Source organism: Theropithecus gelada, chromosome 13, assembly GCF_003255815.1.
Source record: "Theropithecus gelada isolate Dixy chromosome 13, Tgel_1.0, whole genome shotgun sequence".
Classification (NCBI taxonomy): Eukaryota; Metazoa; Chordata; class Mammalia; order Primates; family Cercopithecidae; genus Theropithecus; species Theropithecus gelada.
In genome coordinates, this window is record NC_037681.1 from 52,342,821 (window position 1) to 52,361,801 (window position 18,981).

At 37.1% G+C, this 18,981-nt stretch overlaps 1 protein-coding gene across 4 annotated transcripts in view; it reads right to left on the reverse strand.

The window, feature by feature from the left end:
* Positions 1 to 18,981, reverse strand: part of MEMO1 (mediator of cell motility 1) — a 145,344-nt gene that overhangs the window by 71,635 nt on the left and 54,728 nt on the right. For all 4 annotated transcript variants that reach the window (XM_025354548.1, XM_025354545.1, XM_025354547.1 and 1 more), the window contains one exon: positions 7,325 to 7,406. Coding sequence is in view for 3 of the 4 variants with exons in the window: in XM_025354545.1 (XP_025210330.1) it covers positions 7,325 to 7,406 (82 nt within the window). In the remaining variant the exon portion in view is untranslated. The remainder of the gene's footprint in view (positions 1 to 7,324; positions 7,407 to 18,981) is intronic.

Consider the following 18,981-nt stretch of genomic DNA (forward strand, 5'->3'; position numbering starts at 1 on the left):
GCTTGAAGTAAAGACAAAAGTTACAGGGAGAGAAGGAGAGTCTTAACTTGAAAAGGTCTTAACTTCGAGGCTACACTGCAGAGTATTGAAAAAAAAAATCTTTCAGTGTACTGTGCTTCATCAAAGGAGGAAGAAGATAATAATCAAAGAAGATAATTTCTTGTACTTTCCTTTATCCTTGCCCAGAAACATGGTAATAAAGAAATTCGGAATAATAACCATCAAATCTCACTACAGATGCTCTTTTCCTACCCCTTCTCTTGCTAACAGAATCTACGATTCTACACGTATGTGGAAATGTTTTATCAAGAAACCATTCACAATAAAGGAGGCTTCACTAAAGAAATGGCTAAAGTTTTTTCTTTTGTGCATAACAGCCAGAACAATGAAAATTTAAGCTCTACAGATATTCTAATATGCACTATAAAAGTGTGTCCCACTTAGTTTTATTTTATTTTATTTTATTTTTGAGATAGTCTCACTCTGTCACCCAGGCTGGAGTGCAGTGGCCCGATCTCAGCTCACTGCAACCTCTGCCTCCCGAGTTCAAGCTATTCTCCTGCCTCAGCCTCCCCAGTAGCTGGGACTAGAGGCGTCCGCCACCACGCCTGGCTAATTTTTCTTGATGGGGTTTCACCACATTGGCCAGGCTGGTCTCGAACTCCTGACCTTGTGATCCTCCCACCTTGGCCTCCCAAAGTGCTGGGATTACAGGTGTGAGCCACCACATCTAGCCTGTCCCACTTAGTCTTTTAAAAGCTCTTAAAGTCCTTCATGCAAAAAGCCATCCCCAACCAGCTTTTCCAAGTCACTCGGATTCCCAACCTAACATATCATGAAGGCAAACACAAAATTACGCTTAATACCTACAACATTTTATTAGGCTAAAACCTTGCCTCTAAAAAGTGATCCTTCTTTTAATGCTTTTGCTTCTCCCTTTGCTCCTACACAGCAGACCCTTTACATCAGCAAGACCAGTTCCTGACACCAGAATTTCTGTTTTTCCCTGTGGAGCTGCAATCAAGTGAGGATGCAAAGGCCATTCATTGCTCATGAACATTTACTGGTTAAGTGAGTTTCCCACACAGCAACCTTGCAGTGTGGTTATAATTCAAATTCTTACCATACAAAAATGAACAATTACTACAGGCCATGGATTTTCACTTGTTCATTCTGAGACCTTCAAGGTCACAGGTGAATAGTATAAATTGTCAATGCCAAGTCATCCTATGTAAGGCTTTTCATCAAACAGGATATGGGGAATAATAAAGGAATACTTAACTAGGATTCAACAAGGTCAGGTCCAATAGTCCTAGTTCTACTTAATAGTAGCAAAATGCAAAATAAAAAGATTGAACTAGATGAAATGAAAAGACTGAACCAGACGAAATGGGAAGATCTCCTCCAACAATAAGAAAAGTCACAAGATCTACTTAAGCTAAGATCTAAAAAGCCAGAAACTAAATTAGAAAACTCCTCTGAACAGATAGGATCAACTTGATTGACAACTGGCCCTATATAATTCGCAAATGCAGCAGCTTCCACATTGCCTCTCTCAATTTTATTTTGCTGTACCTAGTCTTTTATTCTTTTATTTTGTAGGCATTCCTCAAAGGCCTTCAAGATTCCTGTTTTGTAAAAAATATCTAAGTAGATAATTATGCCCAAAAAAAGTCCAAGTTAGATAGTTATTATTCAGAATATTTTCTTTTTACATAATAGAATCTCATAAATATTAAATAGTCTGAGCTAAGGAGAGTTATTAAAGTTATTGAAGTCAAATAATAAACTAACCATAATGTTGCGTATCTAGATATTTTTTATACTGTCATATAGGATTTGAGACTTTGACATGAATATCCTATGGCTTAGTACAAACAATAATTAGAGACAAATAAGCTGTGCATCCTCAGTAACTTGAAGAACTAAATAATGTACGAAGATTCATTGTCTCATGATATCTAGTGGTAGAGCACTGTACAAGTATGCTTCACTATATACAAACTGATCTTCTATATACATGCTTTTTAGCATTTACATTTTTTAAACTAATTTTTATATTAAAAGTAATACATGCACACAGCAAAAAAGCCAAACAATAAAGGGTACACAATGAAAAGTGAAAGTATCCTTTCTTCCATTCTACTCCTACTAGGTTAACTAATATCAAGTCAAACTCTTTCTAGGTTAACTAATATCAAGTATTTTAAATGTATAACAGTGGCTTCAATATTCAAAGTACCTGTTTTATAGTAAAAAAAAAAAATTCATCATGTTAACCAATTATTTGATTATTTTTTATATTCAATAAGTTTCTTAAAAGATGCATATCTGTACAACTTCATTCTAGGGGTTGCTGACATATTTCTGTATAGTGTAAGACAAGCAAGAAGATTGGTTTGAAGATATCTGGAAGTCATGTAGAAAGGCTTTTCAGACTTTTAGCTCGAGATCATTTCAACACATATCCCTGGGACACATACTGTCTCCTACACATCAAGGTAAGGTAGTTCTGACAACCACAGTACATTTCTAATCAAATTAATTTCTTTTAAATCCTCCAAATGTGCCTGCCTTATGTCACATAGATTAGAATTCATTAAGACAGAACAACAGTTCTGTCAATATTTATTCTTTAATGATATTTATTCTATTTAATCTATATCAATATAAAAATGAACAATATTTTTAAGCACTTTCAAAAACTTGCCATTTTCACACAGCCTAATTAGTTACAACTATATCCAGGTTCTGAGTTTATTTAAGGTTTCCATGATATGATTTATGCCTATAAAGATAAAAAAACTAAGAAAATCAAGTACTAGAGAGCTAACATTTATAAAACTTAAAGTAAGTTTTTGATTAATGTGATTTTTCTAATTACTATATAGCATAAGACCCTTTCATGCCATACAACAATAATTTCTTTTTTTTTTTTTTTTTTTTTTGAGACACGGTCTCACTCCCATCACCCAGGCTGGAGTGCAGTGGTGCGATCTCAGCTCAGTGCAGCCCCAATCTCATGGGCTCAAGCAATCCTCCCATCTCAGCTTCTGGAGTAGCTGAGCACATGCCACCACACCCAGCTAATTTTTGTATTTTTTGTAGAGGGGGTTTCACCATGTTGCCCAGGCTAGTCTCAAACTCCTGAGCTCAAGCGATCTTCCCACCTCGGGCTCCCAAAGTGCTGGGATTACAAACATGAGCCACTGCACCCAGTAACAATGAAATATTTGTTTTCTACCTCAAAAAAAAAGTAACCTTGGAAAGGAAAATAATTACTTCTGGAAACCATATAAGATAAAACTTGGCTATACGTAAAGTCTTCCTATGTTAACAAAATAGAAATTGCCTATGAATGCACATTTATATACGTTTATATTTATATATGTTTTTATATGTTTATATGTTTATTATAACATTTATTATACATTGTATACAAAGTCAGTATGTAACAGAAACACACCAAAGCCAAAACTATTTTCAAATACCCATTTTAAAATCTGGGGTAACTTGGAAATCAACATATTTGTAATTTAGGCTAAAACATTCCATTTCCCAGGTCACTCCCAATGATTCCAATTTAAAATTAATTACAAGAAGGAAACAAGTCTGGCAACTTTTATATGAAGACTAACCTCAACTTAATTATATGTTGATTCAACTCAGCTCCCAAATTTAGAACAAGTTTTAACTGGAAAGGTAGCATACCAAAATAGTCAAATACCAGCAAATTGATGAAATGAGAATAAAATGTCTCTTGTGACTTATTATAAAGAAATTATTATTAACCCATTGTTTCTCACCTAATTAAGGATCTCACTTAGGTAAATGTCCCCTCTTATCCCTGCATCAATTTTTCTTCCCCTACTGAATCACTTCATATACAAACACTTTAAAATCTCGCAAATGAAATAAAAATCCTCCTTACCATAGAGATACTATCCTATTTCTCTGTTTTACAGCAAAATTCCTCAAAAAACTATCTATACTTACGTCTTCATCGCCCTCACCTCTCATTCTTTCCTGAACCTACTCCAATAACACTTTCATTTTCCACCACCCAAGAAAAGAAACTTTTCCTCTTAAGGTCACCAGTAATTTCCACATTGCCAAATCCAATTATCAATCCCCAGTCCTCACTGGCAGCATTTGATACGGCTGATCACTTTTTCCTCCCTCACACCTAAAAAGGTGGCTTGTCCAAGGGCCTAGTCCTTGAAACTCTTCTCCTGTTTATCTTTATTTTATTCCCATACCCTCTATGATGATATATACTAACAAAGCCCTTATTTCTATCTCAAATCTGGTGCCTCTTCTTTGTACTCTAGATTCATATAGCCAGCTGCCCATTCTAAATCTCCATTTGGACATCTAATAAGCACTTCAACATTAACAAGATCAAAACCAAAAACCTAGATTCTATATGAACACTTCAAAATCTACTCCATACTTCCACTTGTCTTCCTCTTATCAGTAAAAAGGTAATTCCATCCTTCTAGGGACAAAATTTAAGAATCATTCAGTCATGATATTTTAAACCATGTCTTTAAAAATATATTTAAACACAGGGTATCTCACTGTCGCCAAAGCGGGAGTACAGTGGTACAAACAGACCATAGCTCACTGTAGCCTCAAACTCCTGGGCTCAAGGGATCCTCCTGCCTCAATCTACCAAGTGGCTAGGACTACAGTTGCATCCCACCACATCCAGCTAATTTTTGTAGAGATGGAGTGTTGCTTTGTTGCGCAGGCTGATCTCAAACTCCTGGCCTCAAGCAATCCTCCTGCTTAGGCCTCTCAAAGTGCTGGGATTACAGGTGTGAGCCACTGCCCCTAACCAAGTGTCATTCTTGACTCTTCTTCTATCTTGTTGGTCCAATCTTTAAAACATATCCAGAATACACTACTTCTCATCATCTCTGCCTCAATTCCACAGTCCAAGCCACTGTGTCATCTCTTTTCTGTAACTATAATTGTAAAATAAGCCTCCTAAACTGGACTCCCTGTTCCCACACACTATAATATCCATACAGCAGCAAGAGTAATCCTTTTCAAACCTAAGTCAGATCATGTCATTCTACTGCTCAAAACTTGTCATGACTTGCCATATCACTAGAACAAAAACCAAAGTCCTTATGACCACAAAGCCTCTTCATGATCTAGCCCTCTGCTGCCTATCTCATCTACCACTCTTCCCCTTGTACTGCCACTCCAGCTGCACAGGCCTCCTTGCTTCTCCTCAAACACACTAAACATACTCTTGCCCCAGAGCCTTTGTGCTCACTGTTCTTCAACCTGAAACCCTCTTCCCCCAGGTATCTGCACAGCTTGCTCTCTCACATCATTCAGACTGAAATGTTGCCTTACCAGGGAGTCCTTTTCTTACTAATCCTATATAAAACAGTAACTCCCTACCCATACTGTCACTCTCAATCCTCTATCTGCTTTATTTTTCTTCTTAGCACCCATCAGCACCTGACACAGAATATATTTGTTTGCCGCCTGTCTTCCCTAGTACCAAAATGCTAGTACCACAAGAGTAGCAATTTTGATTTACTCAAAAAGCAGCACAAAGAAGAGCACTTGGCCTTTAGCCTGGTATGTAAATGACTAAATAAATAGTAGTAAGTCATTTGCTATAAGTTTTATAAAGATTAGTTCATTTAATCTGGTGTTAAAAGCGTTAAGGAAATACTATTATTATTCCACCTTTCCCAGTGAGGAGCCGAAGTCCCAACGGATAAAAAAGTTGCATGTCACATAGCTTGGAAGTAGGAGTCAGGCTCCTGCACCCATTAAATGAGATCAAATTAGATATACAAATAAGGCATTTAACAAAACATTTGGTATATAAAATGCTACCATTAATAGTAGGCTATTTATGTGTATTTACTATTTACTCATTTAATTCTGATATTGATTAAAAATGGCTATTACATATTGTCATCACTATTTACTATTTATCAGGGCACGCACCTTAACCCAATAGAAGTCACAAACAACATGCTATGAGATAAATGGCACAGAGTAAACCTTCACTCTTCTCAGAAAAAATGTTACCATGTGTTTCAAACAGTATGTTGTGAAGGTTAGCTCTGGAAACCAAATCAAAATTAGCTGAATTCATACATAGACACACATCATTATGAATCATACATAGACACACATCATTAACTGTGTATGTGCTAGCTTGCAGTTCTAAAAAGCAAACTCTAAAATCGAAAGACAAAATAATCAGATTTTCTCAATTAAAAAAAGATACAATCTACCCCTCCTCAAAAATCAAGTTGCTATTCCATGTTGCACCATACTATGTTTAATATATCTTTTTCATTATAAATTTAAAATCATCGGGATTAAATTAGATCTCTTTAATATTTAAAACAGAACTTATTCATTTACAGCAATGACTACCGAAATTGGCAAGTTTACCTAATGCAAAACACCCTTTTCTTTAAAAGTCAGTTTTATTATCAAAAATACATTTTGAAATTACTGCATCTGAGGAACTAAAGTAGCCAATTCTTCTTTTTTTTTTTCTTTTTTTTGAGATAGTGTTTCACTCTGTCACCCAGGCTGGAGTGCAATGGCATGATCTGGCTCACCACAACCTCTGCCTCCCAGGATTAAGCGATCCCTCCACCTCAGAACCCCGCCACCGCCACCCCCCGTAGCTTAGCTGGGACTATAAGCATACTATCACACCCAGCTAATTTTTGTATTTTTAGTAGAGATGGAGTCTCACCATGTTGCCCAGGCTGGTCTCAAACTCCTGGCCTCAAGCAATCCTCCCACCTTGGCCTCCCAAAGTGCTGGAATTACAGGCGTGAGCCACCACACCCAGCCAAAGTAGCCAATTCTTTTATCCTTAAGTTACAGTGAAAACCCACAAGAATTGTGAAAATTACTGAATACAATTTCTTCAGCTCAATATAGACTTTAGTTTTTAATTTTTAGTTCAATCTGTAGATACTCATTTACTAAAACATACAAAAAAGATTTTAAGTAGACTCTTAAAACTTACAGTGCAGGCCAGGCGTGAGAGAGAATGAGGCGGGTGGATCATTTGAGGTCAGCAGTTTAAGACCAGCCTGGCTAACATGGTAAAACCCCGTCTCTACTAAAAATACAAAAATTGGCCAGGTGTGCTGGCACAGGCCTGTAGTCCCAGCTGCTCAGGAGGCTGAGGCAGGAGAGTCGCTTGAACCCTGGAGGCGGAGGTTGCAGTGAGCCGAGATCGTACTTCAGCCTGGGCGACAGAGGGAGACTCCTTCTCAAAAAACAAAACAAAACAAAACAAAAACAAAAACCAAAGACTTACGGTGCAATAATGGCTCTAGCAGGTCTTTTTGTAGACTGTACTTGAGAAAGCCAACCTTCTAGCTGTGCATTCAGCTGCGGTCCTATAAAAAGACAAAGACAAAATTAGAGTCAGCAAAGCAATGTACTACAGATAACCATACATGGCATAAAGCCCTCACTGAATTTACGTGGGACTATACTAGCTTAATGAGCAATAGGATCATTAAGCTATTATGTTAGTGGGGTCGTTAATGTTTGAATTTACCAACTGCACAGTCTCTAACAAGCCATACGAAAAGGCCAAATTCTGACTAAACAAAATTTGCTTTTATCGATTTACTTATTTAGAGCTGTCTTCATTTCAGAGCAATACAACATGATTTACAAGTTGAGGCAATATTTAAACAAAATAAAACAGGAAGCAGAAGACTCTCAGTACATGAAGAGGAAATAATTGAATATGTTATAGAGCACCAAAATCTGCTCTACAGATTAATCACTGAAATGACATCCACAGAAGATGATCTTTTTGAGATATGTGTATTTACTATTGATCTTTTCTTCCATCCCACTCCAGTCTCCTATTCTCACAATGAAATCGATAACCAGTAACTACCCTACCTTAAAAATCTCAATTTCAGGCATCTCAGCTTCTTTATTCAATATACTATACAGATCTTTCCAATTCACTACCAGAAACCTGTTAACTCCAACAGACCCTACAAATTTTTCCACTCTCCTTCGTCTCTCTTTACTTCTTACCTAGCCTGAGACTCAAAAATCCATCAACACAATCATTTCCTTCCCTGTGGCCTCATTCCTCTGCTCCTTTCTCCCTCCATCACAGTCAAAACATAGTTTAAAACCAACTTTCCACTTAACTCAGTACTTTTACCCAAATAGCTGAACGAGACTGAAGAGAAATACAACCATATAAACTTTAAAATAACCATAAATTTCAGCAGACCCCCGAAATGCTCAGAAATCCTATCACATTAACGTAGTGAATCTGCTCTCCTATCTTTTAGAGAATTAACTCATAGCTTCTCTCTTCACCTTAAGCCTCAATACTTCCTTCATCCCCTTATCACTTCCAGAAGATAATTGATGCTTTTCATTTTGTCAAGGAAAAACAATCAGAAGTTGGCCCAAGACTTTCCCAGTTTTAGCACTGGAAGTCCTGCATTCTGAGAAACTGCTAAATCACAAGCAAACCTGGATGTTGGCCACCCTAAATTCAGAAGATAACTACTTCATCTTCCCACCACTTATTCTGCTTTCCCTCCTATTCCAACAAATTGTCTTTGTTCCTACCAAGAGTCAAACAGTATTTCTGTACTGGACCCCATTATTTTTTTCTTTCTCAAGGATTCTGCTCCCATAACTATTATAAGTCTCCTATACCAATTCTTCCCTTTTTACTTGATTATTATTAGCATGCAAATGTGTCATACTAACACTGATTTCCCTTCAACTACCTCTCCATTTTGTTGGTTCCCTTTACAACAAATTTTCTTGAAGAGATGTCCTCACTTCCTTCCACCGTTTGCCATCCATTCTTTCTTTTAAAACTTTTAATCATTAAATATTTAAACATTACAAAAGAATCAAGGTAATAATATAACAAACACACACATACCCACTGCCTAAATAAATTAAATCTTAACATTCTACCTTATTTACTTAAGATTTTCCTTGGTTAAGAAATAAATGGATCTCTTGCTGATCCCTTTGTACACCTCCCTCCTTAGAGGTAACCACTTCCTGATTTTGATGTTTATCATTCTATTCTACTTTCACTGCATATGTATCAATAAACAATACATGGTATTGTTCTACATGTTTTCAAATGTTGTATCAATATATTGTACATATCCTTCTTCTGCAACTTGCTTTAGTAATTCAACATTGTTTTTGAAAATTACTTAAGTTGACAGATGCCACCCTAAATCATTCATTTGCAAAGCTGTATAGTATTACACTATATGAGTATAGCAAAATTTATTCACTTTCCTACTTACAAATATTTTGGTTGTTGGCAATATTTCACTATTAATACATACTGCTACAAGTATCCTATGAACACGTGTTAATAGTTTCTCTAAAAGTAAAAGTGCTAAATCAGAGGGTGTACTCTTCTTCAATCCGACTACAACATTGCTAAGTTGCCCACTAAGGTAGCTGGATCAACTTATCCATCAGTATACAGGCAAATGAAAATTTTAAATAGGAGGCCTAAATCTACCTGTACTCCCCCATCCCTTTTACTTAGAGGATTTTCTTTCAAAACCTGGTAAATTCTTTCTCTGCCTGCTTAGAGATGTATGTAAATCTTTGTAAAAGCTAGCCAGCAGCCCAAAACTGCCTTTCTCAAGAACCTTATAGCCATCTCTTTCAAATGAGATCATCAAGAGAGATGGCACCCTTATCTCCCAGTTTCTGTGGGAGGACAGGGTGCCTAACTTTGGCAGGCCATCTAGTTCCAAGTTGTAAAATTACATCCTGTCATAAAGATATGAGTTCATTTTTCCTTTAGAAAAAGCCAATTCATTCACACACAAGTTTGCTCCAACTACCAAGTGAATTTAGGATAAACTATGTGTGACAAATGATGGTATCATGTCCTGTTACTTGAACACTATTTACTATTTATCTTGAGAACATTTATGTAATGGGTTGCATCTACTTCGCTATATGTAAGGGTGAGCATTCTTTTGGTCTTTGCAATCTTTTATCAGATTGTTTGTGATACACATGTCATTCTGGTTTAATACTTATTCAAAACTGAAATTGTTTCCTTTTTCTTCTGCCTTTGAAGAGATGTTTTCTGGGGCAAGCTGATTTTGGTTTTAATTGTATTTCATCATTGCTAACACAAGCAATAGTTAAAGGTTCCCATTCCTCTACATCCTTGCCAATATTTGATACTGTCAGGATTTTTCATTTTTGTCAATCTAGGTATGAAATGGTATTTATTCCTTTTTTAAAAATTTGTATTTCAATAACATGCACTGAAATTAAGCATCTACTGATTTTGGAAGTCCTTCTGTATATATTTAGAATGCTACACATAAACAGGTCAAGTAAATCTGTAAATTGCCAAAGTACAAAAAAAAGTCTGACTCAGTGATTAAACGACGGAGTTCATCTTAAAATCGGAATTTAAGAACAGTTACCAAAAAACTTATACAAAGTAATTTCATTATTAACTTAAGGAAAAACAAGTCACAAGTCACGTAATGACGTTTCGGTCAACAATGAACCGCATATTCCATAGTGGTCCAATAAGATAACAATACTGGGCCTGGTGCGGTGGCTCATGCCTGTGATCCCAGCACTTTGGGAGGCCGACACAGGCGGATCGCCTGAGCTCAGGAATTCAAGACTACCCTGGCCAACATGGTGACACCCCATCTATACCAAAAATACAAAAAACGTCCACAACACAGGAAGTTTACAAAACCAATGTGAAAAACAGATAAAAGCAAAGAAAATACACCTGAATTCATCCACCCCACTGCCACCAACCTCATTTATCTTTGAATAAGATAATTAAGCAGACCTATTTATTACATATGATTGCTTAATTACCTATAAAGTGTCAAGTAAAAAGGCGAATCTGAGTTCTTTCACAGAGACTAGCCAATACTTGGCAATAGGGTATCCTTGATACATGAAGGATGTAGAAATATGTGCTTTGGTTTTCAAATACCACTGGATTTGAAGAAACAAGGATAAATGGAAAAAGAAAAAGCATTGCTAAATCCTAGCAAAACTACTTAATGTTTGTGTGATCCTGCCCTTAAGAGGGATAAATGGGCATTTACTTTTTTCGATAAAACAGTAAAAGTAGGTTCCCAAAGAATTAAGCTGAGGTATTTCCTCAAGAAATAAATAATAAACAATGGGCTGTAGGAAATTCAGTAACACTTCTATTTGAATGCCACTTGACTCAAAGAATATTTTCCAAGTAAGTTTATTTGCATGGTGACAAAACCAGACACTAAATGCGCGCGCGCGCGCACACACACACACACCTGCTTTTCAAGAATACTCTTGCAACTATCAGCAGAACCATTCTAAAATAAGTTAATCAACTAAGCCAAATTGGTTTCCTATACTTCTCTATCGCTGTTTAGCCTGCTCCTCCTCCTTACTCTTGACAAAAGTCATGTGTTCTACAAACTCTTTTCAAACTTAATATGAGTATGAACCACCTGAGAATCTTGTTGAAATGCTGATTCTGATCCTACAGTTATAGAGTAGGACTGAGATTCTGCATTTCTGACATGCTTCTCAGCTGAGCAATGTTGCTGGCCTAGAGGCTATACTCCAGCAACCCATCTAGATCAATAGTTGTCATGAAATTTGCAAATCCATATGTATACAAAGTTTCCTCTAGAGATAAAACAAAGGTCTAGATAAAGAAAATATCTATTTTAGATACCAGGACAAGCTGGTAAGAGAAACATTTCTCCACAAGGGAGCCTTCCAGTATTGCTCTAACTGTTCTACAAATGTAAGTTAAAGAATGACCAACTGCCACAACCTTTTTCCATTCTTTTATAGGTAATATCTGCCTATTAGCACAATAAACTCAATCCCACATGGTTGGGTATAAGGTAACAAGAAGCAACACATAAAAAGCCAAATATAAGTAAGGCTGTTGGCACCCAGTATTTCATTATTAATCATTCTGTGAAATATGCTCAAATCAAACTAAGAAATAAACTGATCTATAGTGAGAAATCTATAAATAATAAGATGAATAAGCCAGAATTTTTTAAACAGTGGTTCCTGGATCTCTGATTTTCATAGGCCAAAAAAATTTCAAAAGAGGGCGCAGTGGCTCACACTTGTAATCCCAGCATTTTGGGAAGCTGAAGCGGGTAGATTATTTGAGGTCAGCAGTTTGAGACCAGACTGGCCGACACGCCAAAACCCTGTCTCTACTAAAAATACAAAATTTAGCCAGGAGTAGTGGCACAGGGGAGGGGAGGGGAGGGGAGGAAAGGAAAGGACAGGAAAGGACAGGACAGGAAAGGAAAATCAAATAATGGAAATAAAAAAAATTATTTAAAAACTTATTCAGACAAGTATTATCATATAACTCTTGTGCTTATAAAAAATACAAAAGCAAAATAAATAAGGTATTCCTAAAATTTTCCTCAACATTCACAATCTGATCATTAAATTGCTTTTTACTTAGAGTCATCAGTAATCCTTGTTTTTCTGTAGTATCGTCCTTTGTACCATTAAGAGAATTCATGATTCAACATTTTTTTGAAAGTGTTTCTCTATTGCTTTGGGACTCTCTTCCAAGCTGCTGACACATATTGCCCACGTCTCAATGCAGTCCCTTTCTTGATCTTACCAAAAGGTATCACTGAATGATGTGACAGAAGGTTTCAGAAAACAACCCAGGGATGGTACACCTTCTGTAACTGGTATTTAACTAGTATGTTGACTGAAACATCAATGGGGTGACTTTGTGCAGTCAGTCATATCAGTAGGATTAACTACCAAATTCACATATGAACAGGCAGTGACAACTATTTTCCAAATGACAATTTTAAGTTGCCACTGACTGGAAAACAATATCTCAATTTCAGAAATGAAAAAATGTGGGAAAACGTACATCTTAAAATTCATGAAATATACTACCACTATGAAAACTCCACTCACTATGATGTTCTGATATTCTTAATTTCAATGCAGAACAGTGAAAAATTCATCAAAAATCAGCATTTGGGAGCCACTGTTTCTCACTACAGTGAAAAGTGTTTCTGAGAAGCCTTACCAATTACAAAATCTCATTTAGTTTTTATTTTTATTGAGACGGAGTCTCACTCTGCCACCCAGACTAGAGTGCAGTGGCACAATCTCGGCTCATTGCAACCTCCACATCCCAGGTTCAAGCTATTCTCCTGCCTCAGCCTCCCGAGTAGCTAGGATTATAGGCGCCTGCCACTGCACCCGGCTAATTTTTGTACTTTAGTAGAAATGAGGTTTCATCATCTTGGTTAAGCTGGTATTGAACTTTTGACCTTGTGACCCAACCACCTCGGCATCCCGAAGTGCTTGGATTACAGATGTAACCCACCGCGCCCAGCCTCATTTAATTTTAAAAACAAGTAACACTTCAGCAGCTTTCTCCAAATCCTTTCTCTCATTACTAATGCCCTACTATGATCACACACTTGGAATTTATTGCTATGCTTTTTACAAAATTCATATCCTATTTTTAGATACATCTCAAGGGATGTTTGTTTTTATGTATCTGATAGGGCTCCTCACACAGAAAATAGCATGCCCTTGGTACAGCACTTTAGGGAGTGCAAGAATTGTCACAGCAAGTCTGATCCAAAACCTATCCGGAGCAGTGCTGTATCAAATCAAAACAAATTTAAAAAGTTAAAATTAAAATATAAAATCATGCTGTGAAAAACACTGATTGTTCACCTTGATATAAACCTCAAAGGTTAGGCCAAATCCAAATATCTTGGATTCCTTATTATCTACTAATTTATGTAAACATTTTAAGTATTTATTTACATTTTTGGCTACTGTACTTCAGAACACAATGGCAGAGGGCAATTAACAATCCCAATAAATAATCTTTAGTATGTACCAACCACCTCTTAGATTTGGCCAACTGGAAATCACTTATTACATTTCTGTCCATTCATATATAGTCTCAAAATTTTCATAGAGCTAAAACCAATACCATTGGCATTTCATACCCAAAAGAGCTACAAATTTGGAGGCTCACAGTCTACTTCTTCCATATCATTTACAAATACCTCATCTGAAAATGGGTTTGGCACTGATTCCTGTAACAGTCCATTGATTTGGATTCTCTCTTCCTACCCCTATTCACTGTTTATAAATCAATTTCCTAGCTCTGTCAAATGCCACTAAATACTTTTATAATATCTGATTATAGCATCTTATCTAAACTATTTTTAAGATCAAAATATTTATTTTTGCTCGCTATTTTTTCATTAGAAAAAAAGCGTGCTCAGTACAGAAAATCTGAGGAATATGGATGAGGGGAACCACAATCCCATAATTATTAAAAAAATCACCAAAATTAATATTTTCCAAATTTCCTTCTAGTCTTTAAGATGATATATAATTCTGTAGCCTACTTTTATTTACATAACATTCTAGTGTAAGCATTTCCCTGTATTATAAACTCTTCAAAGACACTGTATGATTAAATAGTATTTCCTAATGTGAATGGATCACTGTTTCCTTACACATTAATATAAAATCATTGGGTTGTTTCCAATTTTTGAGTTATTAGAAACAATTCTGTAATATATATCTACACTTATAAAGCTTTTTCCATATTTAAGATTATTTCTGGCCAGCACGGTGTCTCACACCTGTAATCCCAGCACTTTGGGAGGCCAACGTGGGCAGATCACGAGGTCAGGAGTTCAAGACCAATCTGGCCAAGATGGTGAAATCCTGTCTTTACTAAAACTATAAAATTCGCTGGGCGTGGTGGTCACACATCTGTAATCCCAGCTACTCAGGAGGCTGAGGCAGGAGAATCACTTGAACCCAGGAGGCAGAGGTTACAGTGAGCTGAGATCATGCCATTGCACTCCAGCCTGGGGAATAGAGTGAAACTCCGTCTCAAAAGAAAAACAAAAAACCATGATTATCTCCTTCTGAGATTCTCAGAAATGGACTTACTATGTAAATCAGTATGAACTTTCATAAAAATTTTTTTTTTTCCCTTTTTTTGAGACACAGTCTCACTCTGTCACCCAAGCTGGAATGCAGAGGCACGACCTTGGTTCACTGCAACCTCTGCCTCCCAAGTTCAAGCGATTCTCCTGCCTCAGCCTCCCGAGTAGCTGAGATTACAGAAGTGCGCCACCACGTCCAGCTCATTTTTTGTATTTTTAGTAGAGATGGGGTTTCACCATGTTGGTCAGGCTGGTCTCAAACTCCTGACCTCAAATGATTTGCCCGCCTTGGCATCCCAAAGTACTGAGATTATAGGTGTGAGCCACCATGCCCAGCCCCTTTATAAGACTTTGATACATATATTCAAAATGTTATCCAAAACTGCATCCATTCCAAATGATGCATGACAAAGCCTATTTCGCCATAATCTCACTACTCTCCTCCAAATAATATTTTGAAAAATTAACTCATTTAACCCATGCTCCCATTTGATAGAATTAAAATCTAACGTCCCACTCCTCAATGATATTTGGCATTTCAAAATAAGTTAAATATTATGATTTCTTAAAATCAAAGCCATTTTAAATTCTAAGACAAAGGTATTTTGACTTCTAAGGTATTTATTTGCTACTTGGGACACGTATAGCAACATGATTGTTGAGTCTTCTTGCCAGCCACAAGTTATCTATCACTAACACAGAGGGAACAACTAGTATCTACCAATCTTCATAGAAGACAAACCAATTTCAACACCAAGCTTATTGTGCTGCACTATGGTGTTATTTTAAATTATCCACAATCCTGAAAATGTTTACACGCTCCTGCCTTTAAATCTTTTTAACTAATGGGGTATGACTTTTCATCCTTTCAGAAATCATAATTCTTGGCCAGGCTTTGTGGCTCATGCCTATAATCCCAGCACTTTGGAAGGCCGAGGTGGGAGGATCATTCGAAGCCAGAAATTCGTGATCAGCCTGGTCAACATAGTGAGACCCCTGTTTAACATACCAAGACCTTGTCTCTATTTTTGTAAAAATTAAATTAAAAAAAAAAATCATAATTCTTACTCCTATAACAGTCAAAAAGTAGTCTACAGACCAGAATCACGTAATGTGTTTATTTAAGAAAGATCCCAGCCAGGCACAGTGGCTCATACCTATAATCCCAGCACTTTGGGAGGCCGAGGCAGGTGGATCATCTGAAGTCAGGAGTTCAAAATCAGCCTGACTAACATGGTGAAACTCTGTCTCTACTAAAAAGACAAAAAATTAGCAGGGCATAGTGGTGCACGCATGTCATCTCAGCTACTCGGGAGGCTGAGACAGGAGAATCGCTTGAACCCAGGAGGTGGAGGTTTCAGTAAGCCGAGATAATGCCATTGCACTCCACTCTGGGCAGTAACAGTGAAATTCTGTCTCAAAGTTGGGGGGGGGGGAGGGGGAGGGAGATGGGAAGAGAAGGAAAAAAGAAAGAAAGATTCCTAGGTTTTATCTCAGAGATGTGCTGCTACAATCTCTGGGATTGCAACCAGGAATTTTTAACAACCTCTGAAAGAAACTCCGCTGCACATTAAAATGTGACACTGGGCGCCGTGGCTCATGCCTGTAATCCCAGTACTTTGAAAGTCCAAAGACAGAGGATCACTTGAGCTCAGAAGTTCAAAACCTGCCTGGGCAACATGGTGAAACCCCATCTCTACAAAAAAATACAAAAATTAGCCAGGTGTGGTGGTGCATGCCTGTAGCACCAGCTACTCCAGGGCTGAGGCAGGAAGATCACTTGAGCCCAGGAGGTCAAATATGCAGTGAGACCCTGTCTCAAAAAAAACAAAAAAGAAAAACAATCAAACAAATGTGAGGCCCACTGTCTTAAAGGAGTTTATTTGCATATGCTATATTCTCAATGAATGCAGCTAACAGGACTCCTGGAAGGTTTATACCAGAGATTTTTCAGCATAATTGAGAAATCATATAGTCTATAAATTAGAAATACATTAATTTTACCTCCAAGCTACTTTGAAGCCTTAAGTAACTCCCTTGTTTCTTAGACTCACTTCAATTAATTCCTCTCCAGCTTTTCCAAATAACACTGATAAGGGAAGAAAATAAAACTCAGACTCTTAGACCCTAGGTGATACTTAAATTCAAAATTATCTTTTAAAATCTACTGTTTTAGTCTAAAAATTCATGAGAATGTTCTAGTCTAATTGAAAATATCTTTTTTTTTTGCAACGGAGTTTTGCTCTTACTGCTCAGACTGGAGTGCAGTAGGGCAATCTCAGCTCACTGCAACCTCCACCTCTGGGATTCAAATGATTCTCCAGCCTCAGCCTCCCAAGTAGCTAAGATTATAAGCATGTGCCACCAGGCCCGACTAATTTTGTATTTTCAGTAAAGATGGGGTTTTACCATGTTGGTCAGGTTTGTCTTGAACTCCTGACCTCACAGGTGATCCACTAGCCTCGGCCCCCCAAAGTGCTGGTAATACAGGCGTGAGCCACCACGCTCGGCCATCCACGTTTATTTCAATATTCCTCCATGCTCCTATTTCCAATTTAAATGAAGGCTTCAAAAAGACCATGTCTACCCTCTGGCAAAAGGGTCCAGTACTCTAGTGAGGGAAATATAAATCTAGACCATAAAAAGCAACCACCTCAAGTGACACAAATGCTTGAAGTTGAGTCCAAGTACTTCCCTAAAACAGATCTAAATGGAAATCACTATTTCCTTCCAAATTCAGGTAGCATATTTCTTTTTTCTTTATTTTTTGGAGTTTACAATAAGTCAATACTAGTAATCGGGATAATTCAGTACTCAAATCCTAAAACAAAAACATAATATGTGGAAAAATAAAGTAAGTCTGCCTGACTGGAAAGAACCAGGACTAGGATAACACTTCCCACACAAGGCAGCACTTCTTATGCAATTTCTTTAAAAAAAAAAAAAAAAAAGAAGTTTCTTAAGAGAAAATGAAAAGTTAGAATTTTTATTTTTCATATATTTCCACCACAAAACAGATTCGTAAACATTAAGCGCTGTCTCACCCTATTCAGTGTGATACAGATTTCCTTCTGTAAGAGCTTTCACTCACAGTTTGATTAGGAGAAGCAGATCACGCCCAGTGGATGACACCATGTAAAATGTGGCAAGAGAGGCTCTAATGATTGCGCATGGGTGAGCTGACAGAACAAACAATTTGAAAACTGAAGAGTTAGTCAAAAATAAACTAGTTAAATAAATTATGGCAGACTCATAAACCAGAATATTAAGCAAGCAGAAAACAATGAAGCAAAATTTTATGAACCTCTATGGAACATCTTTTAATTGTGGGGGAAGAACAAGCATTATACAGAACAGAAGGTACAATATGTTGCCATTTTTGTGTGTGCATATATATCATACATGATTATGTATTGGTTTGTATTTATGTAGAATATCTCCGGAGGAACACAAAAGAAATGTGTAGGCCGGGTGCAGTGGTTCACGCCTGTAATCCCAGCACTTTGGGAGGCCAAGGCAGGCGAATCACGAGGTCAAGAGATCGAGACCATCCTGGCCAACATGGTGAAACTCCATCTCCACTAAAAATACAAAAATTAGCTGGGGTGGTGGCACATGCTTGTAGTCCCAACTACTCAGGAGGCTAAAGCAGGAGAATCACTTGAACCAGAGAGGTGGAGGTGGCGGTGAACTGAGATTGTGCCATTGCACTCCAGCCTAAGCAACAAAAGTGAAATTCCATCTCATAAAAAAAAAAAAAGAAATGTGTAACAGTTACTGCATCCTGAAAAGGGAACAGAGAGACACTCCGCTTTTCACTGTATACGCTTTCAGATCGTTTGTATTTTGCACTACGTACATGTATTATCTATCAAAAAATTAAGTAATAAAAATTATGGTGCAATCATATAACAGAATACTATAAAGTCATAAATAATGATGCTGTGGGATATGTTTACTGATGTGGAAAAAG